This window comes from Megascapheus bottae, chromosome 10, assembly GCF_031878675.1.
Source record: "Megascapheus bottae isolate mThoBot1 chromosome 10, mThoBot2.hap1, whole genome shotgun sequence".
In the NCBI taxonomy this organism is placed as follows: Eukaryota; Metazoa; Chordata; class Mammalia; order Rodentia; family Geomyidae; genus Megascapheus; species Megascapheus bottae.
The window spans coordinates 52,051,330-52,074,824 of NC_143518.1; the positions used below are offsets into that span (position 1 = coordinate 52,051,330).

General features: G+C 39.9%; 1 protein-coding gene across 1 annotated transcript in view; it reads right to left on the bottom strand.

Annotated features, from left to right (window-relative positions):
• Positions 1 to 479: 479 nt before the first annotated feature.
• The window catches only part of Hsd11b1 (hydroxysteroid 11-beta dehydrogenase 1), a 32,364-nt gene continuing 9,348 nt past the window's right edge, over positions 480 to 23,495 (bottom strand). The window contains exons 5-6 of the mRNA XM_090341276.1: positions 3,683 to 3,826; positions 480 to 1,410 (exon numbers count right to left, since the gene is read on the bottom strand). Coding sequence (XP_090197402.1) covers positions 1,193 to 1,410; positions 3,683 to 3,826 — 362 coding nt within the window. The 3' untranslated portion in view covers positions 480 to 1,192. The remainder of the gene's footprint in view (positions 1,411 to 3,682; positions 3,827 to 23,495) is intronic.

A 23,495-nucleotide genomic window follows, 5' to 3' on the forward strand; every position in this document is an offset into this window, starting at 1 on the left:
TGCTTTTGTAAGTAGTTTCCTTTCTTTATAAATTAAACTTCATGGAAATGATCCAACATAGAAGTGTCATCTCTTACCTGTTGGGTCTTGCCCAATGGAGGGTTTTGCTAGGTTGTGAGCAGTAACAGGTGTTTTGCTTCTCATTTGATTGTAGTCACATGATGACTAGCAAGCGTTGTTGACTGAATGAAGACTAAAGTAGTAATGGAATTTGAATTCCAATCTGTTCACTCTAAACGTTGAATGAACAGTTGAGCATTCCTACATAGAATTATATATTGGATGGGCTCAGATTCTTAAGGACTGCCACTTCCCTGAGTTGCCTTCATGACTCATGCTCAGGTATTTGCATTCCCCAAAGAATGGGAATGCAATAATATGAAGAATATATGAAATACATGGAAATGATGAAAAGTAGGATGCCCACCAAAATGAACATAGAAGTGATTTCTTCAGCTTGGAAAAGTCCAGAGCACAAGTTATGAAATGAATTTTGACAAGCTTTATTTGTATAGCTTATTCTCTTACAATATCAATACCCAGTGAACTCAAATTACACCTATCAGTATTGAATTTATAAAGTTGAAATGATCTTTATTACCATTAATATTGTATTTAGCATCACAAAATTACACAGAAGGGATGAATCTGATATAACTTTTACCTGTCATTATATCTGTGGTCACTAACAATCTCGCAACCTCAGGTTGCAAAGTGGCTCATACATTTATTGTGGAAATTACATTTCCATTGTGCAAATTGTGATTCCAATTGTGACTTGCTTGTCTCTGCGGATAGTTTAGCTATCCCTCTGGAGGATGCTTTTGTGGAAAGAACTCAGAAATGTGGGGCAGACTTTGGTTAATCTCATATTGTTACTGTATCTGACTTTGTTACCTGGTATATTGTATATACCTTTATTTGTTAATTTGAAATAGGAAAATGGGGGGGGAACAAGATGATTGGGAAAGGGTTGGGGGAGGGAAATGGGTACAAAAACATGAGAGGGGATATCAATGTGTGAGAAGTAATGCACCTACTACCTGGTGAATGTAGCTGTAACCCCTCTATACATTACCCCCGTCAATAAAAAATAAAATAAAAAATGTAAAAAAAAAAGAAAGAAAGAAAAAAGAAATATGGGTCAGAATGGCCACAAGGTCCATTACCTTTCTGAGCCTAAAGCTACTTCTTAATTTTTTGTAAGCTTTTCAACATTATATCTTCTTATTGTGAGAAACTCCAAGATTTTCCTTCCTGGATTGCCAAGAAGGAATTTGGTCCAGGCTGAGCGGTCGTAGTATACTTCATCTTGACGTAAAGCTGTCCCTTTGATGATTTCCAGAGCACAATCTTCCTTTGGAGCTGCTACTAAATTGATCATCCCAGAAACTGCCTTCATGGCTGTTTCTGTGGATGACAAAGAAAGAGGAGTATTATTTAAGACCAGTAGCTGTCAAAGACTAGACAATGGATTACCTGAAGGTTTACACACAGATTGGCAGTTAGGGACTATTTGTTAGTGCTTGACCCTCATACGTCTTGGAGGCAATACATGGGGAACTGGGAATTGCTTAGTCTCTGTTGACCAGAGACATTTGGTACTAACAAAGGCATGCCTTCCAGAATGGAGATTTTTTGGAAGTGTTAGAGGTGTGTATTTGGGAGTTCTGAATCATGATTTTCTCTTGAGTGTTTAGTTGAGGTGCAAGTTGAATATGAGGGGTTTCAAGAATAAGGGTAGAATCATGTGATTACTTATTAGCTAATGGGAACTATCCATGGGCAAACACCCAGTATATATATATGTATATATATATATATATATTTGTGTGTGGCAGGGGGTCATGGGGCTTGAACTTGGCCTGGGCTCTGTCCCTTAGCTCAGCTCAAGGCTACTGTCCTACCCCTGGGCCTGGGCATTGTCCCTGAGCTCTTCAGCTCAAGGCTACCGCCCTACCCCTGGGCCTGGGCATTGTCCCTGAGCTCTTCAGCTCAAGGCTATCACCCTACTCTTGAGCCAAGCCCCTCTTCACTGTTTTCTATAGGTTAATTGGAGATAAGAGTCCCAGGTCCTTTTGTGCCAGGGCTGAACCTTGATCCTCAGATCTCAGCCTCCAGAATAGCTAGGATTACAGACGAGAGCCACCATGCCTGGCTCTCCCAGTATATTTTATAATGGCTTACTTACTGACTTGTAAAAACATAGGTAGAACTTAGCCTTTTACTTCCTTCCTAACCATGACCACTTCTCAGTAGAAGGCAGCTCTACTATTTCCTTTACTCTTTTCATGTCTTCACATTGAATCCTTTTCTTTTTCTCTCTGTTGTTTCATGGAGTCTCTGCCTGTCTCATTCTATAACAAATATTCATTGTTCCTTAAAGAACTTTTCCTACCATACTTGCTGTATGTTTTGGGGAGTCTTGAATTTAGACTGAGAGAACTTACAAAAACTGAACAAAGTGCGTCCTTATATGTTGTATATATGTTTCTCCTGATTGCTATGTCAGGTGTAAGCATGGAACACTGATCAACAATACAATCTATATAATTCTATACAAGTAACTAAATTACATGACTCATGTTTCATTAATATCCTTGTATGTTCTGGGATTGTATTTAGTAGTAATTCCTTGTATATTGTCTTTCTCCAATGTAAAAGAGTTCTTCACTCAATACAAGGGGGTCACTTATGGCCTTGACACTTTCAAAGAGCAGAGATCAAGAATCATTCATTTTGTGGAATAGCTTTGGATTTGTTTTAAATTTTTTATTTATTTGTTTGGGCGATCCTGGGGCTTGTGCTTGTTAGGTGTGTGCTTTACTACTTGGTACATGGTTTCATACCATTTTTCTTTTTGCTGGTCTTAGTGCTTAAACTCAGGGCCTAGGCACTGCCCCTGAGCCTCTTTTGTTCAAGGCTAACACTACTATTTGAGCCACAGCACCACTTCTGACTTTTTCTAAGTAGATTGTTGGAGATAAGAGTCTCAGACTTTTCTGCCTGCGCTGGCTTCAAAATGTGATCCTCAGCCTCCTGAGTAGCTAGGATTATAGGTATAAGCCACTGGTGCCTGGCTGTTTTAGTTATTTTTGAGCTAGGAGTTGGTTATGCCTGGTCTTTTCTGGACCATAATCCTCCAGTTCTCATAATCATCCAGTTCTCCAGTTCTCATAATCCCCCAGCTTCTCATATACCTACGATTGACAGTTGTGTGCCACCAGGCCGAGCTATTGATTGGGATGAAGAGATCTTACTAACATTTTGCCCAGGGTAGCTTCAAAACACAGCCTTCCTAATCTCTGACTCCAAGGTAGTCGAGTTTGAAGGTGTGATCCACCAGGCCCAAGCTGTTCATTTTATGTGAGTCCAAGTTTATCCATTTTTTGTTTCAGTCAATTGTGTTTTCCTTTGTGCATCATGGCAGAGGGTTAATGGACCAATGCCTTACTGCTGTTGATGCAGAAAAGTAGTGACTGTTGAGAGTCCACAAGAGTGTAAGATGTTCAGTGGATGGATGTGGCATAGGCTGTACTTCATTATGTGAGAGTGTTAGTGCATTTGCCCACTGCTTCTTGGTGCTCATGAATCAAGGAGTATGGCATCCCACTTTGCCTACAATGCTAAGTAAGACATACAGTCTGGTTTCCATCCATGTATTCTAGTATATTAACCTTACCTGTGTCTATAAGGCCAAGGACACAGAGGGTGATTGACACATTGAGCTTCATGAGTGAGTGCTCTTTCCTAATGGAAGAGAAGAATCCATCTAGAGCAAACTTGCTTGCAGAGTAGGGAGCAATCATAGGATGAGGGATTTTCCCTAAATGAGAGATAAAAGAAATTGGCTAAGGCTGAGGACATAGATCAGTGATAGCGTTCAGTGCATGCTTTCATAAAATCCTGCATTGGATCCCCCAGTGCAGCAAAAACAAAGAAAGACACTAGATTAAACAAAGAAAAAACTGGATCCATTTTAGAGTCTGGCAGATCTGGCCTTTATTTTTAATTGGTTTTATGAACCTTGAGGACTTATCTTACCCTGTTGTGTCTTAGTCTTTCACTGTACCTTAGACTGTCCCATTGTGTTGAATTTTTAAGGGGAAAATATTAATATAGCAGTGGAATTGTGTATCAGTGGTATCAGTGTATCAATAAAGGGCAGAGAACAAGATAGACTTCACTAGAAGGATTGGATAGATTTTTAGTAAGAGAGGAGATTGCCCTGGACTAGGATATAACCAAGTAATCCCATGATTTTTAAGTCATCCACTTCTGAGCTGGGGAGCCTAGGGTTGACAAGAGCTTCTTGACAACTTGGGGCCATGGTTCTGATGTAGAAAGGGGATGTTCATTCTCTTTATGAAGAGGCTTGAACCTCTGCTTTGGATTTTTATACAGAAACTGTCCTGTCCCTTTTTAACTCTTGTTAGTCAGATGTGGGACTTGAACTCTGGGTCTGGGTATTGCCCCTGAGATTCTTTTTAAAAGAAAGAAAGAAAATGCTCATCTCTCCAAGATTTTCTTGCCTTTTGGTCATATGATATAGTTCTTCCCAATGATTAATCTAATAGATGTACTTTCCAGGAAAGATAATAAATTCCTAATTTAAAAAAAAGAAATGGATCTGAGCATTATGCAGCTTTTATATTACAACCTTTCCCTCCTTTTTCCTAAATGCACTTCAATGCAATGCTTAGAATCATAGCAGAGTTGCAGTAAAAGCTTTATATTGGGAATAATGGAACAAAATGTAGAATAAGCTTAGATTCTTAAAGAATTTTCCAACCCTACCAGCCCAGCCCTGAACTTCTTACTCAACAAAAAGGTATTGCTATATTTTTTTCCCCTAGTTGTGAGGCTTGAACTCTGGGTCTGGGCACTGTCCCTGAGCTCCAGCTCAAGGCTACCATCTTATCCCTTGAGCCACAGTGCCACTTCCAGTTTTCTGGTGGTTAATTGGAGATAAGAGTCTCATGTTCTTTATTGTCTGGCTTTGAACTTCAGTCCTCAGATATCAGCCTCCTGAGTAGCTTAGATTACAGGTATAAGCCACCATGCCTGGCTTAAAAAGGTATCCCTGTTTTTATCTACTATATGTAGGGTTTAGTTATAACAGAATGCAACTTCCTACTGACAGAAAAATAATTGAACTAGAGCAAGAAGACAGTGTATAAAATATTTATCATATCCTTTGGAATGTATGATCACTCTAATAGTGAATAATAAAATATATATAGGCACGGAATGTTTTATAAAAAACAAAACTTCTGTATGTCAAGCAGTTACTATCATAACACTGCTATAAAGAACAAATAATAAAACAGACAGACCAGCTTATTAGACAGACAAAACCTTGCTATTTTCTATTTTGAATCTTTCTTTCTTTCTTTCTTTCTTTCTTTCTTTTTCTCTTTCTCTCTTTCTTTCTCTCTTTCTCTCTTTCTTTCTTTCATTTTCTCTCTTTCTTTCTTTCTCTCTCTCTTTCTCTCTTTCTTTTCTTTCCTTCCTTCCTTTCTTTCTTTCTTTCTTTCTTTCTTTCTTTCTTTCTTTCTTTCTTTTTTCTTTTTCCTTCCTTTCTTCCTTCCTTCCTTCCTTCCTTCCTTCCTTCCTTCCTTCCTTCCTTCCTTCCTTCCTTCCTTCCTTCCTTCCTTTCTTTCCCAGTCCTGGAGCTTGAACTCAGGGCCTGGGCAGTGTCCTTGAGTTTCCTCAAAGGCTAGTGCTCTACTGCTTGAGCCATAGCACCACTTCCTGTTTTTTTCTGTATATATGGTACAGAAGAATTGAACCAGGGGCTTCATGCATGCTAGGCAAGCACTTTACAGCTAGGCCAAGCTCCTGGCCCCTTGACTCTTTTAACAAAAGTTTTATAGATAAAAAAATATAAGTCCATAGTTTTAAGGAACTATTCCAATTTCATCCTAAATCATGAGATTTGGCTTGGGATAGCTCATAGCTGTGTTCCAGGTATGGGTGTGTGCCTGACACAGAATGTCAACCTGAGCAGACCGCTGGATGGTCCAGACTTGGCCAGTGGCTCAGGTGAGGCTGTCATCCAATCACTGTTTTCTCATTAGTTTTTCTTTCTTATAACAGATCTCCAGTTGAACTTATGCTTCTCTCAACATATCTTTCCCTCCTTTTTTTTTTTTTGGTTGGTTGTGGGGCTTGAACTCTGGGCCTGGGCACTGTCCTTGAGCTCTTCAGCTCCATTTCCAAATTTCTGATGGTTAATTGGAGATAAGAGTCTCACAGACTTTCTTGCCCGTGCTGGCTTTGAACTGAGGTCCTCAGATCTCAGCCTTTTGAATAGCTAGGATTACAGGTGTGAGGCACTGGTGCCCAGCTCTTTTCCTCTTTTATGACAGTAAAACCTTTTAATTGTGTATGCATTCATTGATATTTGGAATACAGTTCACATCTCACAACTTCCATCAACTAAATAGTGCAAAATGACCAAATTCTGTCCAGTAACAGGGAGTAGAAATCGATTATGTAACTTATGGGACATGTTTCCCTCCTTTTTCACTCGTTTTTTTTCTTGGAAGGTAAGTATAACAACTGTGGCACCAGCCAATCTTGGACAGTAGATGGAAGCCTTGATCTACCCTATAATTTGCAAAACCTACTGTTACTTGATTATTTTGACCTTTTGCATCTGAAAGCTGAATTTAACCTATATCTATACTTCTCACTTCTATACACCTTCTGTGTGAGAGGAAATATGACACTGTCTCTAACCCTAGGTATAAGACTGTATAATATATTTATTTAATTTAATCTCATGCTTTTTATTCATTACTGATGTAGAAATGGGCATGTGGCCCATGTAATCCATTGTGGACCAATAAGATTTGAGGTGAATCTTGTTGGATTGACTCAAAAAATTTTTTTTTCCTGAGAGTGTTTCTGAGAGTGGCAATGGGTGCATGCATGCGTGGATGCATGCATGCATGTATGTGTGCATGCGTGTGTGTGTGCTGGGACTTAAACTGAACTCAGAGCTTGGGTCCTTAACTTCTTTGCTCAAGATCAACATTCTGCCACTTGAGCCACAACTCCATTTCTGATGCCCAGCTTCTTTTACTTTTGCTAGAAATTGTGTGTATGGATATGGGGCTGGGATTGCTGCAGCTAACTCTCTTCTAGCCTGAGTAGAAAGCCACACATAGAAGAGAGCAGAGCCAAGAGAATGATGGGGACATTGAACAGGAGCCAAATCAGCTGTGAGCCCTGCATTACCACTGAACTCCAGTTTTGTCAATAATTGTCCTTATTGTTTAAGCCAAAAATAGATGCAAATTCTTTATAGAAATAACATGCTCCTTAAAAGTATGTATACTCAGATCACCTGGGTATGAATCCTGAAGATTCCATTTCTCAGTTATCACTTGTGGATAATAGTATTACTAGTCTGAAATAATCCATGTAATGCACTAGCACAACCTCTGGCATATCGAAAGAATTCAGAGAATGCTCCTATTGTTAACAGAATTAATATTCAAATATGAGCTATTCAAAAAGTCAGACTAGGACAAATAGCTAATTGCTTGGAGAAAAGAAGGGTGCCCTTCTAATAAATGAATTTAAATTGCATTAGAGAGTGTATGTGGAATAGTCAAGTAAGATATAGATGAATTTACTATCTAGAGCTATACTTTTAAAACATGAAATCAAAGTCATGCACCAAGAAGGAAGATAAAAGTAGATTTCATTATAAATAATCTTAAAATTATATATTATAATTATAAACATTATATTTTAAAATTATGTACTGTATAAAATATTACATATAATACATTATGTAACAATACATAATATATAGCATATACTTGCCATCAGAAAGAATGACATTGCCCCATTCTTAAGGAAATGGAGAGACTTGGAAAAAATCATATGAAGTGAAGTAAGCCAGATCCAAAGGTACGTAGGTTCCTCATTTGTAACAATTAGTCCACATCTAGGACTCTCCTAGCAGAGGATTACCATAGCTCAAAACCTAGGTTCATAAGATCATATAGGATGAGACTAAATGAAATAAACTCTCGGATATGGAAACAAGAGCTTTATCTTGTGTGGTTGTTGTTCCTAATGTACTATATTATTTCTCTTCTCTTTTTTTCCCTTTATGGTTAATCTCATATTGTTACTGTATCTGGTATATTGTATACACATTTATTTGTTTATTTGAAATAGGAAAGGGAAGGGGGAAAACAACATGATTGGGAAGGGTGGGGGAAGGGAAATGGGGACAAAACATCTGAAGGGGTATCAATGTGTGAGAAGTAATGTATCTACTATCTGATTAATGTAACTATAACCCCTCTATACATTATCCTGACCAAAAAAAGCATTTATACTATATAATATATTATATATAATATATGATATAACATATAGTGTATATACTATACAACATAATAATTGATTAATATATGTTATTTGATGTATCTAAACATCCTGTTTAATATATATATATATATATATACATATATATATATATATGATTTGTACCAGCCCTTGGAAGACTGGAAGACTGAGGCAAGGAAGATCAAATGTGTAAGGCCGATTTCAGCTGTTCAGTGAGACACAAACCAAAACTGGACATGTGGCTCAAGTAGTAGAACACCTGCTAGGTCCTGAGTTCAATCCTTAGCATTGCCCCAACTCATGCAAAGTAAAACCTAAAACAAACCCAAGCCCAAACAAAACCATAAAAACTTGCAGTATCTTAGAAATACTTAACATCATATTTCACAAGAGACAATTTTTCTAGCCTTAGGAGTTTGGCTTCATGATAGATTATGTGTACACTGGTTTCAACACATAGTATGATGTGAATAACACAAGGATTCTAATTGCTACTGTTTGATTTTTTTTTGCCAGTCCTGAGTTTGAACTCATCGCCTGGGCACTGTTCCTGAACTTCTTTTTGCTCAAGGGTAGCACTCTATCATTTGAGTCACAGCACTACTTCAGGCTCTTTCTGTGTATGTGGATCTGAGGAATTGAACCTAGGGCTTCTTATATGCTAGGCAAGCACTTTACCACTAAGCCACATTCCCAGCTGTACCCTTGGATTTGAATCAAAGGTGGTATAAGGTTGAGGCTGAGGTATCCATTTCCTGGCATCGAAAGGGCCAAGTCAGCAGACAAAAGCAACCTCCAAAAAATAAGCAGGAATAGGAGGCAAACTTTAGCACAGAAGGTTGTATTGTTATTATTATTAGGGAAAAAATATATGCGTCACTTTAAAGTTCCAGGCTTAAATATTTGCTCAGAATTGCAAGGTTAATCAGTTGGAAAACCAGGAATCAATTGTGACTTTAGTGGTTCACATTTCTAATCAGTAGGTAGTTTTTAATCTACAGAGACTATGACTCTCTTTTATTTTAACTTATTTTTTAAATTATTTTGTAAGAAGAAAAGTTATAGCAAAATCCATCATATTTTCCCTTTTATAAATACTTACATAACACTTCTGAGCCAGACATTATGTAAATAAGAAAAATTTTTGGATTTTATAAAGTGGTTTGGGGTGTATACAGTGTATTAAAACACACCCTCAGAAAGAGCTGAGAGACATCTTGTAAGCAAATATTATTTCTGCTTGAGAACAGCTTAATTTAATTATGTAGAATTCATTATGAAAAGGAAATCCTTAGTTTTCAGAACTTTGTTTTTTTTTCTCATAGATTTTTGGATTTTAAAATTGCAAATAAATGTTATGAGCCAGTCTAAGCTCACTAAAGGAAGGCTGGAACCTAGCAAAGAAAGCAGAAAAATGAGTAAAGAAAAATCTTTCACTCTCAGCACTTTTGATGCAGTGAATTAAAGGCTGTTTCCAGTTCATAGGTGTTAATGCTAATTAGTTTGGATAAGGAACTGTTTGCATTCTTCTCTCTATAAAATGTATTTAGGAGTTTTTATTTTATGTGTTTAAGAATTTATTTTACATAGTCAGGAATACTTAGAATACAAAGGTTAAACCTCGTTGAAATTCCATATTTGTAAGTTTTTGGCCTCACCAACATGGAATCATCTTCTTCTTTTGCCAGTCCCAGGGCTTGAACTATCCTTGGGCTTTCTCAAGGCTAGAGCTCTACTATTTGAGCCATGACACCCCTTTTGGCCTTTTTCTATGTACGTGGTACTGAGGAATCGAACCCAGGTCTTCATGCATGCTAAACTAGCACTCTACCACTCCTGGCCAAGTCTTACATATTCTTCAGGGAGGTTCTAGACTATCTCTGTGTTTACATGGGTTGTGATAACACAAACACCAGAAATGGTTTACAATACATAGACCTCCAAAGGACTGGAGTTGAGGGGTTGGGAGTTAGAGGAAGTTAGCAATGTTACACTGACCTTCCAGACAGGGATGGCTTTTCCCTTCATTTGGCTCTTATATGAGTCCTTGGTATTTTCTCCTATGTTTGCATTATATTCTCTGGACCCTGTAGCAAATAATATAAACAACTCCTGCCACATCCAGGTAAAAACTAGTAATACTTCAGAAGGGGGCTGAGCAAGCAACGCAGGCAAGGAACAGATTTGATTGTCTACACAGTGGTCAGAAAGCAGAAGCTCTGAATGGCTGGCCAGGCCAGAGGAGACCAGTACTCCCCTAGCTGGGACTAGCCAAGTAAGACTTCTCTACTTCTTAACTTCTTACATTTTTCACTTCTCTAGATTCAGGCTAGAAAATAAGAGGTGAGAGAGGAGAAACATTTATCTCTCTTTCCTACCTTGGATTTCCCACCAGGAGTGGGTTTGAGCTTGAGATAGGAAGCTTTTGTGAAATTATGCAAGAGTAGACAGTCTTTTTTTTTTTAAATGGTGACCAGTCTTGAGACTGGAAGTAGCCAGAGGGTCTTATATTACCCAGAGTGATCAGAAAAAGATTATAGTCTGCCCTATACAACAAGCACATTCAGGGAGGAACAGCTGCTGAAGGTTTAGACAGGCAGTGGGATAATTAAACATACTTTTTCAGTATGCATGAAATAGTCATAAAGGTGATGGGAAGTTATGCCAGAGTGCCTTTGTCCATGATTGAGTTTTGGTATGTACCAAGATGGGCCTTCACAGCAGAGTGGACATATGGCAGCTAGATTCTCCTCTGGAAGTTTAAAACCACAGAGCAGCAGAGCTTATGGTGACTTTTTCTTTTTATGAAGCAGAATATGAGACAAGGGGCCTGACATGTGTGAGTGTAGATATGGTGATTAATGGGACAGAATGTTTGTAATTAGCTCTGTTCCAGAAATGCTGGGGCATAGCCACTGTAGAAATAAATCGCAAGAGCCAGAGAGCTGGCAGAGAAGCTGTGCACTGGGCCTTGTTAGTGGAACAGAAGAGGTCAAAGGAGGCTTTTGGTACATTTGTTTATCTCTTCCTTCCCCTCCCAGCTCAGCAGCCTTGCTGAGATTTGGTAATAATTTCCATTTCAAAGGTGAATTTTCAATGGCTTTAATTGAGTGCTCAGAACCAAGTGTCCAGGACTGGAAAGTTTCATTCCTGCCTTCCTTCAGACTTTCACAGGGACCCCATGCAAATGAGCTACACGTTCCATTATTTAATGCTCATCCATGCTTCTAGGAAATTCATCTGAGCTCCTATCCCTGCCTGTCTCTAGATCTGCCCAAACATCTTCCCTTGTAATTGCAACTTTATAGTTCTTTTGGGTTGAGTCAAGTTCTAAAGGTCAATCTGTCTATTCTAGGCCTTGAGGAACTAAGATGCCACAGTTAGTATTGAGTCAAGTCCATTGATAATGGAGGCAATGAGGACAGATGGAATGGTCTGGGGAGAATGGACAGAGACGTGTTTAGGATGGAAGAATCCCAAGGAAATCAACAGTGGAGGTTGGAGACATGAAGAAAACTCTGAGATACTAAAACACCAGTTAGTGCTGGCAGATGAAATCAGGGGCTGGTAGTAAGGAAGATTGGTTGATCATGAGGGAGGGTGGAAGGTGTTGAAACAATAAAAAAACGCTCCAGAGATAAGTCATGATGAAACCTGTTAACAAAATTTCACAACGGTGATTTTGGCAAGGTGATTCCTGTGCAGGTATGAGACTTGTGTAACAGTATGTGAAATGGGGTTTCTCCTATTATCCACGAGTATTCCCTAAGGCAAGAATAAAAGACTCAATTTCAGGAAGTTTCACAGTCATAGAGTAGGCCCAACCAGTTCTGCCAACATGACCAAATCCATGGCCAGCCTAAAGCCGATGCTTCGAAAAGGGGGAAGAATTGTCTGTCTCTTATGTGCTTTTAGGACTTGGGATAAGAGAGATAGTTGCATTTCCCTCACTTTAGTTCATGAAAGAAGAGAACATTGTCGAAGACTTTACAAGCGTCTTTCAGGGCTGGTATTTGGCTCATACATAAAAGTCTAAAAGTGAGCTCTAAAAGTGAGCTCTCGGCAGCTTGGAAACTGTCTTCACTTGAGAACAAAGCTAAGCACACTGTGGGACAGATTATGTCCTAATGGGCTGATCCCAAATGTGGATCATATGGAAGGAAGCTTAACATTTGTGGGTGAACTGAGTCAAGAAGCTTTTTGGAACATCAGATTCCTGGAGCAGAGAAGAAAGCTGGGCAAAAGTGGCTTATAAAGGCTCTTCTCACACCTAGGAATTAGTGAAGTTAGAGGTGCCTCCTGCAGGAGAGCTCCAAAGAGTCCCTGAGAAAGTCCTCTGTTCTCCTCCCCCCCACCCCGAGCCATTTTTCACACTTCCTACACGTCACGGGTCCCCTAGGAATAGGGTGGGGATGTTTTTCTTTTGAAAGTATTTCAAACTTATAGGAAAGTTGAAAGATTAGTACCTACAGCCTTGTTTCTTTTCCCTGAGTCATTTAGAAGTGAATTGCTGTACCTGAGGTCAGGAGTGGCCTCTGTCTTATCACCTTGAGTATGTTGATGACAGCATCCTATGAAATAACAACCATCATCAAAACGAAGAGCATCATTCAGTAGTTTCCAGGGCTGCTGTTACAATTCATGGAAAACTACGTAGCTTAAGACAACAGGGATCATTCTTACAGTTCTGGGCTTGATGTGTATGCCATCAGTGTTGGTTGTGCCTAGTTCTTGCCAATGAGTGGCCCCAGGGGAGAATCTTTCCTGGATATCTGCATTCTTCGTGGCTCAGTCACTTCGATCTCTGCCTTTCTTTACCTAGTCTTATCTTCTCTTCCTGTGTTTTTCTTATCCTCTCTCTCCTTTGAGTCCATTCAATTTAGAGCTCACTGTAATAATTGAGGATGATCTCATCTCAGGAGCCTTGTCTTAATTACATCTTCAAAGTCCTCCCTTTCCTTTCCACTCCCTCCTCCTCTCCCCCAGCTCTCTTCCTTCTCCCTATTTCTCCTTATTTCTCTTTTGCCCTGCCTGTCCTTCCTCTTTTCCTATTCTTGAGAATCTCACAGTGTAGCATAGGGTGTCCTCAAACTCGAGACCCTTGGCTTCAGTCTCCTGAACGCTGTGATTATGGGTATGAAACATTATGTCAATCTTTTCTTTTTTTTTTTTTTCATTTTTTTTGCTGGTTCTGGTGCTAGAACTCAGGGCCCAGGCACTGTCCCTGAGGCTCTTTGTGTTCAAGTATAGTGCTTTACCACTTGGGTGACAGCGTCACTTCTGGCCTTTTCTGAGTATTTTATTGGAGATAAGCGTCTCATGGACTTTTCTGCCAAGGCTAGCATTGAGCTATGATCCTCAGATCTCAGCCTCCTGAGTAGCTAGGATTACAGGTGTGAGCCACTTGTACTAGCATTGGCCATACCCATAGGGTTGATGAGTTCGGACGTGGATATACATTGAGGGGGTGTACCACTCAACCCTCTAGTGTTGATATATTCCTGTCATCTAGTCCATAGCCCCCCTGTCAAGTTTTGCCACTTGTTTTAGTAATAAGTTTTATTAAGGATTGCATGTTACTTTTAGTCCTGACTTCAATTTCCTTTCATTTGAAACAATTTTCTAATCTGCCTTTAACTTTCATGGCCTTAATATGATGGTGGGACAAAAAGTGAACCAATTCGGCAGTGAGACCCACTAGATATTATGTTAGAAATGAACTGTACAGGGCCGGGAGCATACCTTAGTGGTAGGATCCTTGCCTAGCATGCACAAATCCCTGGGGTTCAATTCCTTGGTACCACATACACAGAAAAAGCCAGAATTGGTGCTGTGGCTCAAGTGGTAGAGCACTAGTCTTGAGAAAGCTATACAACTTGGGTGGGGAAGGAGGGTTAGGAGGGGAAAAACTGGGAGAAAGTGAGGGAGGGGGTGACATTGTTCAAAAAGAAATGCGTCCATTGCCTGGCTTATGTAAATGTAACCGCTCTGCAGGTCACTTTTACAATAATTTTTAAATTTATTTTTACTTTTGCCAGTCCTGGGCCTGATCGCTGTCCTTGGGCTTTCTCAAGGCTAGAGTGCTGCAGCACCATTTATGGCCTTCCTTCCTTCCTTCCTTCCTTCCTTCCTTCCTTCCTTCCTTCCTTCCTTCCTTCCTTCCTTCCTCCCTCCCTCCCTCCCTCCCTCCCTCCCCCTTTCTCTCTCTCTCTCTCTCTCTCTCTCTCTCTCTCTCTCTCTCTCTTTCTTTCTTTTTCTTTCTCTCTCTCTCTTTCTTCTTTTTCTTTGTGGGACATGGGACTTTAACTCTGGGCCTGGGCACTATGTCTGAGCTCTTCAGATCAAGGTTACCACCTTACCCCTGAGCCATAGCTCCACTTGCCATTTTCTAGTGATTAATGGAGATAAGAGTCTCTCATTCTTTTATTTTCTTTAGTGCCTGGGCTGACTTTGAACCACAATCCTCAGATCTCAGCCTCCCGAGTAGCTAGGATTACAGACTTACAGACATGAGCCACTGTACCTGTTGATTTCTAGCTTTTCTGTGTATGTGGGACCAAGGAATTAAACTCGGATTAGAGGCATGAGCCACTGCCCCGGCTTCTTTGAGCATTTCTTTGCTTAATGAAGAAACAAGACTTTTGAGTTTATCTTGTATCTTATCTTTTTAGAGGAGAAATGTAGGTAGAAAGCAAAGTGTGGGCCAGGTGGAGGTGGTTCACTCCTGTAATCCGAGCTACTCCGGAGGCTGAGGTTTGAGGATCAAGGTTTAAAGCCAGCCCAGGCACAAAAGGACCCGAGACTCTTATCTCCAATTAACTTTTGGAAAACAGGAAGTGGGACTTGGCTCAAGAATAGAGCGGTTGCCTTGAGCTGAAGAGCTCAGGGACAGCACCCAAGCCCAGTGCAAGCCCCATGACCCGCCCCCCCAAAAAAAAAGAGAACAAAGTGTGGGGCCTAAGAGTGCTTTTAGGTCTTCCCTGTGGACAGGGAGAGGAGAATATTGTCATGTATATATGGATAAACATATCTACATTTCTATATCTACTGTGCATATTAAAAAATTAACCTTCTAGTCCACTACAGGATCCATTCTAATGTTTTCCCCTTTCATATTTGCAACATCAATGGTGAAAACCTAATTCCTAATATATATTGGGAATATATATTGGGTATATTTTACTTATGAGATTGATGCTCCTTGTATGTGACAATTTGTCCTTTGCCTCTGCTTCTTCTGTATGGATACTTTTCTCATCTACCTGTGTGTTCACATCTCATGCCATAAATGCCTTCTTCATCCATGTAGATAGCCTTCTTGGCTCATTTATTCTCTGAAACTTCATACAAGATACCACTGCTGTGAGGATGCCCTCCTCATTTCACCAGTCTTCAGTATCCAAGTCAAGCTTCCATGGCTCCTACTGACCGTCCTGGCCTGTCCTGCTCACATCTGACAAACTGTGCTACTGTCCTTTCTCCTCCTCTCATTCCCCTCGAATGGTTTTTACATAGCGTTATTCAGTCTTAAGGACACCCAGTGGTCTACAGTACACCACACAGTTCGGTATGGTGAAGAACTGCCCCCCACCCCAAAGGACAGAAGTGTCTCCATTAAGAAGTCCCACCACAGAAGCCTAGAAACACCAAGAAAACAAGGAACGGGAAATGGGATCATGTGTCACCATCTTAGTCTAACACAAGCTGTTTTGCTACCTATTTATTCAAGAAGGATGTGTTGACTGCTTGCCAAAATCGTGAGCTTGGGGGAGTCCAAGATGAATGAATGGAGTGTCTGCCTTCCAGGAAGGCACGGAGGGCATGGCCTACTCACTGTTGATGGAAGGCTGTATTTCGTTCATTTTGTGAGCCGAGCAGTTAGAAGGCACATCATTATGTTGTGTACCAAGAAACAAAAAGTCTGCCAGTAGAGCAATGGCATGATTTTTATCCTTTGGAATTTTTATTTTTATAACTTGTTTGGAGTTCCTTTAGATTTATATTGACATAGTTTAAAAATCATACATCATTCTGCTGTACTCAGAAGCACCTTTAAAACTAGAACAGTTTCTGTGCAATATCATCCTTTAGTACATAGTCTGTCTTTCTCTCCTCCTCCTCCTCCTCCTCCTCCTCCTCCTCCTCCTCCTCCTCCTCTCCTCCTCCTCTTCTCCTTCTCCTTCTCCTCCTCCTCTTCTCCTTCTCCTTCTCCTCCTTCCTCTTCCTCTTCCTCTTCCTCTTCCTCTTCCTCTTCCTCTTCCTCTTCCTCTTCCTCTTCTTCTTCTTCTTCTTCTTCTTCTTCTTCTTCTTCTTCTTCTTCTTCTTTGCCAGTCCTGGAGCTTGAGCTGTCCTTAAGCTTTGTCAAGGCTAGTGCTCTACCACTTGAGACACAGTGCCATTTCTGGCGTTTTTTTTTCTGTGTATGTGGTATCCAGGAATTGAAACCAGGGCTCGTGCATGCTAGGCAAGCACTCTACTGCTAGGCCACACTCCCAGCCCCGTAGTATTTCTTAAAAGAGTGTTTTCCAAGTAACTGATGCATATTTTACACCTTTTTTTTTGTTTGGTGGTATTAGGGTTTGAACTCAGGGACTTGTGCTCCCTGAGTTGGTGCTCTGTCACTTGAATTATGACCCCAGTATAGATTTTTGTTGGTTATTTCAGAGGTGGGATCTCACAGATGTTTCTCCCTGTGCTTCTCATGAACTGTGATCCTTCATATCTCAGCCTGCATAGCTAGCATTATAGGCATGAGCTACTGGCTCTTGCTATATTGAATTATATATGTACATATTTCAGAGGACTTTGGAATTTTACTTTTGGCTTTAGTTTTGCTGATTCTGTGATTAGAAATCTCACACAGTATAACAGAATTTCATCTGCTTCTAGGTATTTTTCCTCTCTGTTACTATAGAGCTCTTGACTTGGGATAAGATTTGGATCATCTATATATAAGTTTGATTCATACATTTGCCTAGCAAGTACAAGATCCTGACTTTCTCTCTCTCTCTCTCTCTCTCTCTCTCTCTCTCTCTCTCTCTCTCTCTCTCTCTCTCTCTTCTATCTCTGTCTCTCTTATACACACACACACACACACACACACACACACACACACATACACACACACACACTATGCCAGAAGATAGTTAGGCATCTCTTTGTATGTGTGCAGCCACACTTAGGTGTTCTAAAATGTTATATCAAGTTGTTATGTTTTACTAACAGGTACACAACTCAACTGAAGTGATGACAGTATAAACAGCAATGGCTGTGTTGTATATACAAGTTATGACAGCTATGCCACAACCATTGTCAACCTGATTATCCTGGTTATAAGATATATTTTTCTTTCCTTGCTGTTAAACTGTAGATAAATGTGCATTTTATAATAATTGAAACACATTGTAACCACAATCTTCCCTTTGCTCTGATTCTACATTCACAAAGGAATGTTATAATGATTAACTTGGATTTTTACTGTTGTTGTTTCTGATAACTAGGGCATTCAGGTGATTTGGAGATATTAACTCTGGCTAACAAAAACACTGTTTAGGGCTGTGAGTTTAGCCTAGTGGTTAAAGTGCTTGCCTAGCATGCATGAAGACCCGGGTTCGATTCCTTGGTACCACATAAATAGAAAAAAGCCGGAAGTGGTGCTGAAGCTCAAGTGGTAGAGCTCTAGCCTTGAGAAAGTCCAAGGACAGTGCTCAGGCCTGGCAAAAAAACAAAAAACAAACAAAAAAAACCAAAACACTGTTTAGGGAAGGATAGGCAAGTGGTTTGGAATGGTCTGCCTTAATTCTATTCTAACATTGTCTTTCCTATGACCTCCACTGATTAGACCTGATCAGATGATCGAACCTTCCTAGAGATTGGAGGGATTGATTATTATATAATTCAACTGGGCTAATTAGATGTTTCTTCTCTGAGGAGAATGTGGAGATTAGAGATTGAGAGAAAGTGATAGTTGTCAATGAGGCAGAAGCCTGATGTATGTTGATAGTTCTCATGCTGAGAGGGGGATTGTGGCAGCCAGGTTGAATTATGCACTAAATGAAGCAGAGGATAATAGTGAGAAATGCAAGAGGAGCAGAATTACTGGGAGAAGCAGGTACACTAGTGTCATCCCTGTGAGACCCTGGGGAGGCCTCATTTCCTGGATGCTTCTTGGTTATAATTCCCACAAGGCCTGCTGTCTCTGTAGGGGTGGACTGAGAAGGATATGTTCCCCAAGAAGACCAGTGAATTGGCACTTCTTCAAAATAACATTCCCTAAATGTCGTTCAGCATTTGTTTAGAGAAGTCAGGGAAAATTTAATTTCCTAATGCTAAAAAAGGACTTATTTTTATGTGCTTAGTAGATGTGAATTCCTGAACTACCAAAATCCATGAGAAAAATAATTTAAAACTTATATAATAAAATCCATTAAGCCATATGTTATTTGGGTCTGTCCTTCAGTTGGCTATGATTGTTAACTTTAGAGATATACCAGTTGTCTAGCTGTATCTTTAGCATTGGTATTTCTGCTTATGGGGGACATTAATACATTCAAAAACATCCTACAACAAATGTTTTTATGCATACATCTAAGACAGAACTGTCAATTATTACTTGGTGGATTTTTAGCATTATGTTTACTGGGTGAAATAATGTAAATGTGTTTAAGGCTACTGTACATTTTTATAAAATTGCTTAAAAATGAAAACATGAAACACTATACCTTTAAAATCAATAGTGAGGGTTGAGGATTTAACTCAGTAGAAGAGCACTTGCCTAGCAAGTGTAAGGCCCTGAATGAAGAAATACACCTCAAAACTAGAATACTTGTCTAGCATGAACAAGGCCCTGTGTGAATTCTAGGCACTGCCAATAAATAAACAGATAGAATAAAAGAGCTACATCTTATTCCACTAGGAGAATGTGAGAATGCCCACCTTGCCCTGGTGCAACCTTTAACAAAGTTTTTCAGGTGATAGTTTGAGTACCTAGAAAGCTTAAGGCCCTGACTCAGTCCTCATACTGTCAAACAGAAACAAAATGAAAGAGTTTGACAACTGATAATCTCATAAACATAAGCAGCAACACCAACAGCAAACCCTACCAAATAACAATAATGAACCACTAGTATTTAGTAGCCATTATTTGAATTGTTTACACATGAGCTGGAATCCTATACTTTAAAAATTATTCTAATAAAATTTACACCAAGGGCATTATACAGTAAATAATCCAGAAGTGGATTAAGTGAAAAGCAAAAGGTCTGTTGACTTCATATGATATATGAACATAACTTATATGACATATCTGTGTAAGCATATGATTTGTATAGTCACATGTATACAAACTTACATAATATTTTACTACAATTTAAAAGCCTGCCCCTGAAGGTGGCTATTTAGATTGCTTCCAGTGCTATCACAACGATAAATAATGCAGTAAAAATTGGCTCATTGGAATGTGGATTCTGTGACAGGTACTTCACCTTGGCAGAACCCTGACCTCTGGCACAGTGTCTGACTCAGAGCTGACACTTTTCAAGTGAGTAAATGAATGAATGAATATGTTTGAGAAGCACTTGCATAAATCTTTTTGTGGAGATTTGTCAAGTTCACTAAGTGAACTTCTACTCATTGAAATCAATATTTATTTATTTATTTATTTTTGCCAGTCCTGGGCTTGAGCTCAGGGCCTGAGCACTGCCCTTGGACTTTCTCAAGGCTAGAGCTCTACCACTTGAGCCTCAGCACCACTTCCGGCTTTTTTCTATGTATGTGGTACCAAGGAATCGAACCCGGGTCTTCATGCATGCTAGGCAAGCACTTTAACCACTAGGCCAAACTCCTGGCCCCATTATTTATTTATTTATTTTTTTGCCAGTCCTGGGGTTTGAACTCAGGGCCTGGGTATTGTCCTTGGACACATTTTGCTTAAGGCTAGCACTCTGCCACTTGAACCACAGTGCTACTTCTGGCTTTTCCTGTGTATGTGGTACCAAGGAATCCAATCCAGGGCTTTGTGTGTGCTAGGTGAGCACTCTACCACTAGACTATGCTCCCAGTCCTCAATAATTATTTCAATTAAAAAAATCTTCCTTGGGTTAAGAGGAAACCTTTAAAGCTGCAAATTTACATCTCGCTGCATTTACTTTTACTTTGTTAATTTTATAATTGCCATATTTCAATTATTTTTGTTTTTATATTTAGGTATGCTCCTTTTCAGAGTTTGCAACAAGAACTTGCACAGAAATTGACTTACTGTATTTTGTTAGTAAAGTTTCTCCAACATTTCAGTTCGGCAAGGCCATGGAAAAATACTTTATAGGACAAAAGATGTTTCCTTGTGGTGATGGTGAACAAATCCATCATCTTGTAGGTACAGGCAAGCACTCTTCTGCTGAGCCCTATCTCTAGTCCTGGCGAAAGCTATAAGTAGCCTGTAAACTTGAGACTTGTTCCTGAGTTACCAGAATTATCATGTTAGATGCTGTTGTAGGTACAGAGGATATAATGCTCAACAAGAATAACTCATGTTTCATCTCACAAGTCAACGAAGAAGTTCATATTATAGGGTGTTTTTTTAACTAGTCCTGGGACTTGAACTCAGGGCCTGAGCTCTGGGCTTGGCCTTTCTAAGGCTAAAGCTCTGCCACTTGAGTCACAGCACCACTTTGGCTTTTTTTCTAGTCCTGGCTTGAACTCAGGGCCTGAGCACTGTTCTTGGGCTTTTTCAAGGCTAGAGCTCTACCACTTGAGCCACAGTGCCACTTCTGCCTTTTTCTATGTATGTAGTACCAAGGAATTGAGCCCTGGTCTTTGTGCATGCTAGGCAAGCACTCTTCTACTAGGCTAGACTCCCAGCCCAGGTTAAAGCTTCTTTTTGATCATCAAACTTGTCAATTCTGGAAGCAATTAACTTTGCAAGGTGTGAGATGGGAACTCATGCAGAATGGGAAAGAGACATGATTATTCAGTCTTGTATGCTTGCTTACTTGCTTGTTTGTTTATATATATATATATATATGTAGATTTAGATTTTATTAGCATTTTTTACATCGTATTTCAAATGTCATGTTTAACAAACAAGTATTCTAGAAGGGAATCTCTCTCTCTATATATTTTTAAAGTAGTGAGATTGAATTTAGCTCAGCAGGCAGTCTCTGTACCACTTAAGTCATATTTCTAGCCCCATTTTCACTGGTTATTTTTGAGGCAAAGTCTAGCTTTAAGCTCAGGCTATCCTGGCTTGCAGTCCTCCTGCTTATGTTTCCTGGTGCTGTAGATGACGAGTACAGGCTACTGCAAACAAGTCCACTCATTTTGCTTCTTTTGTCAGTGTGATGACAAGTGTATAACACTGTGCCCAGGCTGGGCTAACCTTGATCCCCTGATCTCTGCTTTCCTAGTAGCTGGTGTTATAGGCTTGAGCCCATCATATTGGATATCTTTTCTCATTTGGGAACACTTTTAAGTCTGTTTGAACACACTGCCTAATAAGTGTTCCCAAGCTCCTTGGAAAAAAGAAAGGCAGATTGTTGACAACTAGTTTTCCTGAGTCCCTGCTGACCAATGCCAGATATGTGGCTTAAGGGAAAGAAAAGCCTAAGTTGAGGATGCAAAAAAAAAATTGCAGTCAGAGACTAGTAGAAATCCAGATGATGGATCTTAAACTTGTATAAGAAAGAAGAAAGACATGAATCTTAGATGGAGCCCTGAGAGGCAAAGTCCTTTGCAAGAGTGACAATAGGATTAAAGGTTTTTTTGTTCTATTACTTGCTCTGGTGGTGGCCTTTGCTTGTGTGTGTGTGTGTGTGTGTGTGTGTGTGTGTGTGTGTGAACTTTTTTGCTTATGGCTAGCACTCTAACACTTGAGCCATAGCTATACTTCTATCTTCTTTTTTGGAGGTTAATTGGAAATAAGCATTTTATAGACTTTCCTGCCAAGACTGGCTTCAAGCTGCAATCCTCAGATCTCAGCTTCTTAAGTAGCTAGAATAACATGTGTGAGCTGCCTGTGCCTGGCTGTTTTTTTTTTTTTCTCCTTGCTTCTCCTTATCCCTCCTAGAGAAACCCATACATGTGAAAACCAATGGAATAAACAACAATAAAACCAGCATGGGGAAATGCCAGAATCAGGAATAGATTAGCCTCATGTCCCTTTGTGCAGTACAAATCTGATGGGGCAAGCAGGATCTGTGAGTCCTATGCCATCCCAACACAAAAGAAAGACCTGGGTGTGTATACTCCATAAGAGGAATCCAGCTAAGTAGGTAGAGGTCAGAAACATGTGCCTAATTCTACAGGGGGTGGGTGCTTTACAGAGCCAGGGGCAAATTTCCCTTACCCTATCAGAATTGGGGAAACATGCTGTTGAGATTTTCTGTAACCTACTTCTTTCCTAGGACTCTTGCCTACATTGAGCCAGTGGATCTGAGTGCACAGGCTCAAGAGGGAATTTCATCTAAAGACAAGTATGCCACACAATTACCCCTGAGAGGCTACTGTTAATCAGTGGGCACTTTACTGTCCTAAGCAAAAACCCATGACAGTCTGGAAACAAAATGGTGCCTAATTGGAATGTCTCTGTAATTCAATGTACTGTATTCAAGGGGAAGATGACCACACCATCCAGGACATGGATGTCCCTTGTGTCATTGTTAAGTCTAGCAGTAAAATTCCCCAAAGGTGACTAATGGAGTGGCCAGAGAACATTTACCCTTCCCCACTTCCATAGCAAAAGATGCCGGTGACAAACAGTGCTAGGGAATCCTTATCTATTTTGTACCTGGGGTACTGCCAGGGCACATACACATAGCTCAACCTGAACAGGGCAAAGAGAAGGAGAGGCAGAGTGCTCTCTTCAACTTGCTGGGTTACGGTGTTCAAAGTCCTACGATGTGAACCGAGCTGGGAAGAGCTGATTCATGTTATTGATAGAGTTTGGCTGACTCTTAGCAAAGGAGAAAAACTATTTTTTTCTTTCTTTTCATTAAATAGTGGCCTATTCTACCTGCCTGTTCCTCACTTTAATACTTTTTTGTCCCTTTACCATCTCTGTTATTAGCACCTTTTCCAACAATAACTGAATAATATGCCGACACATTAGTAACTGCCTCTAGCTGTCT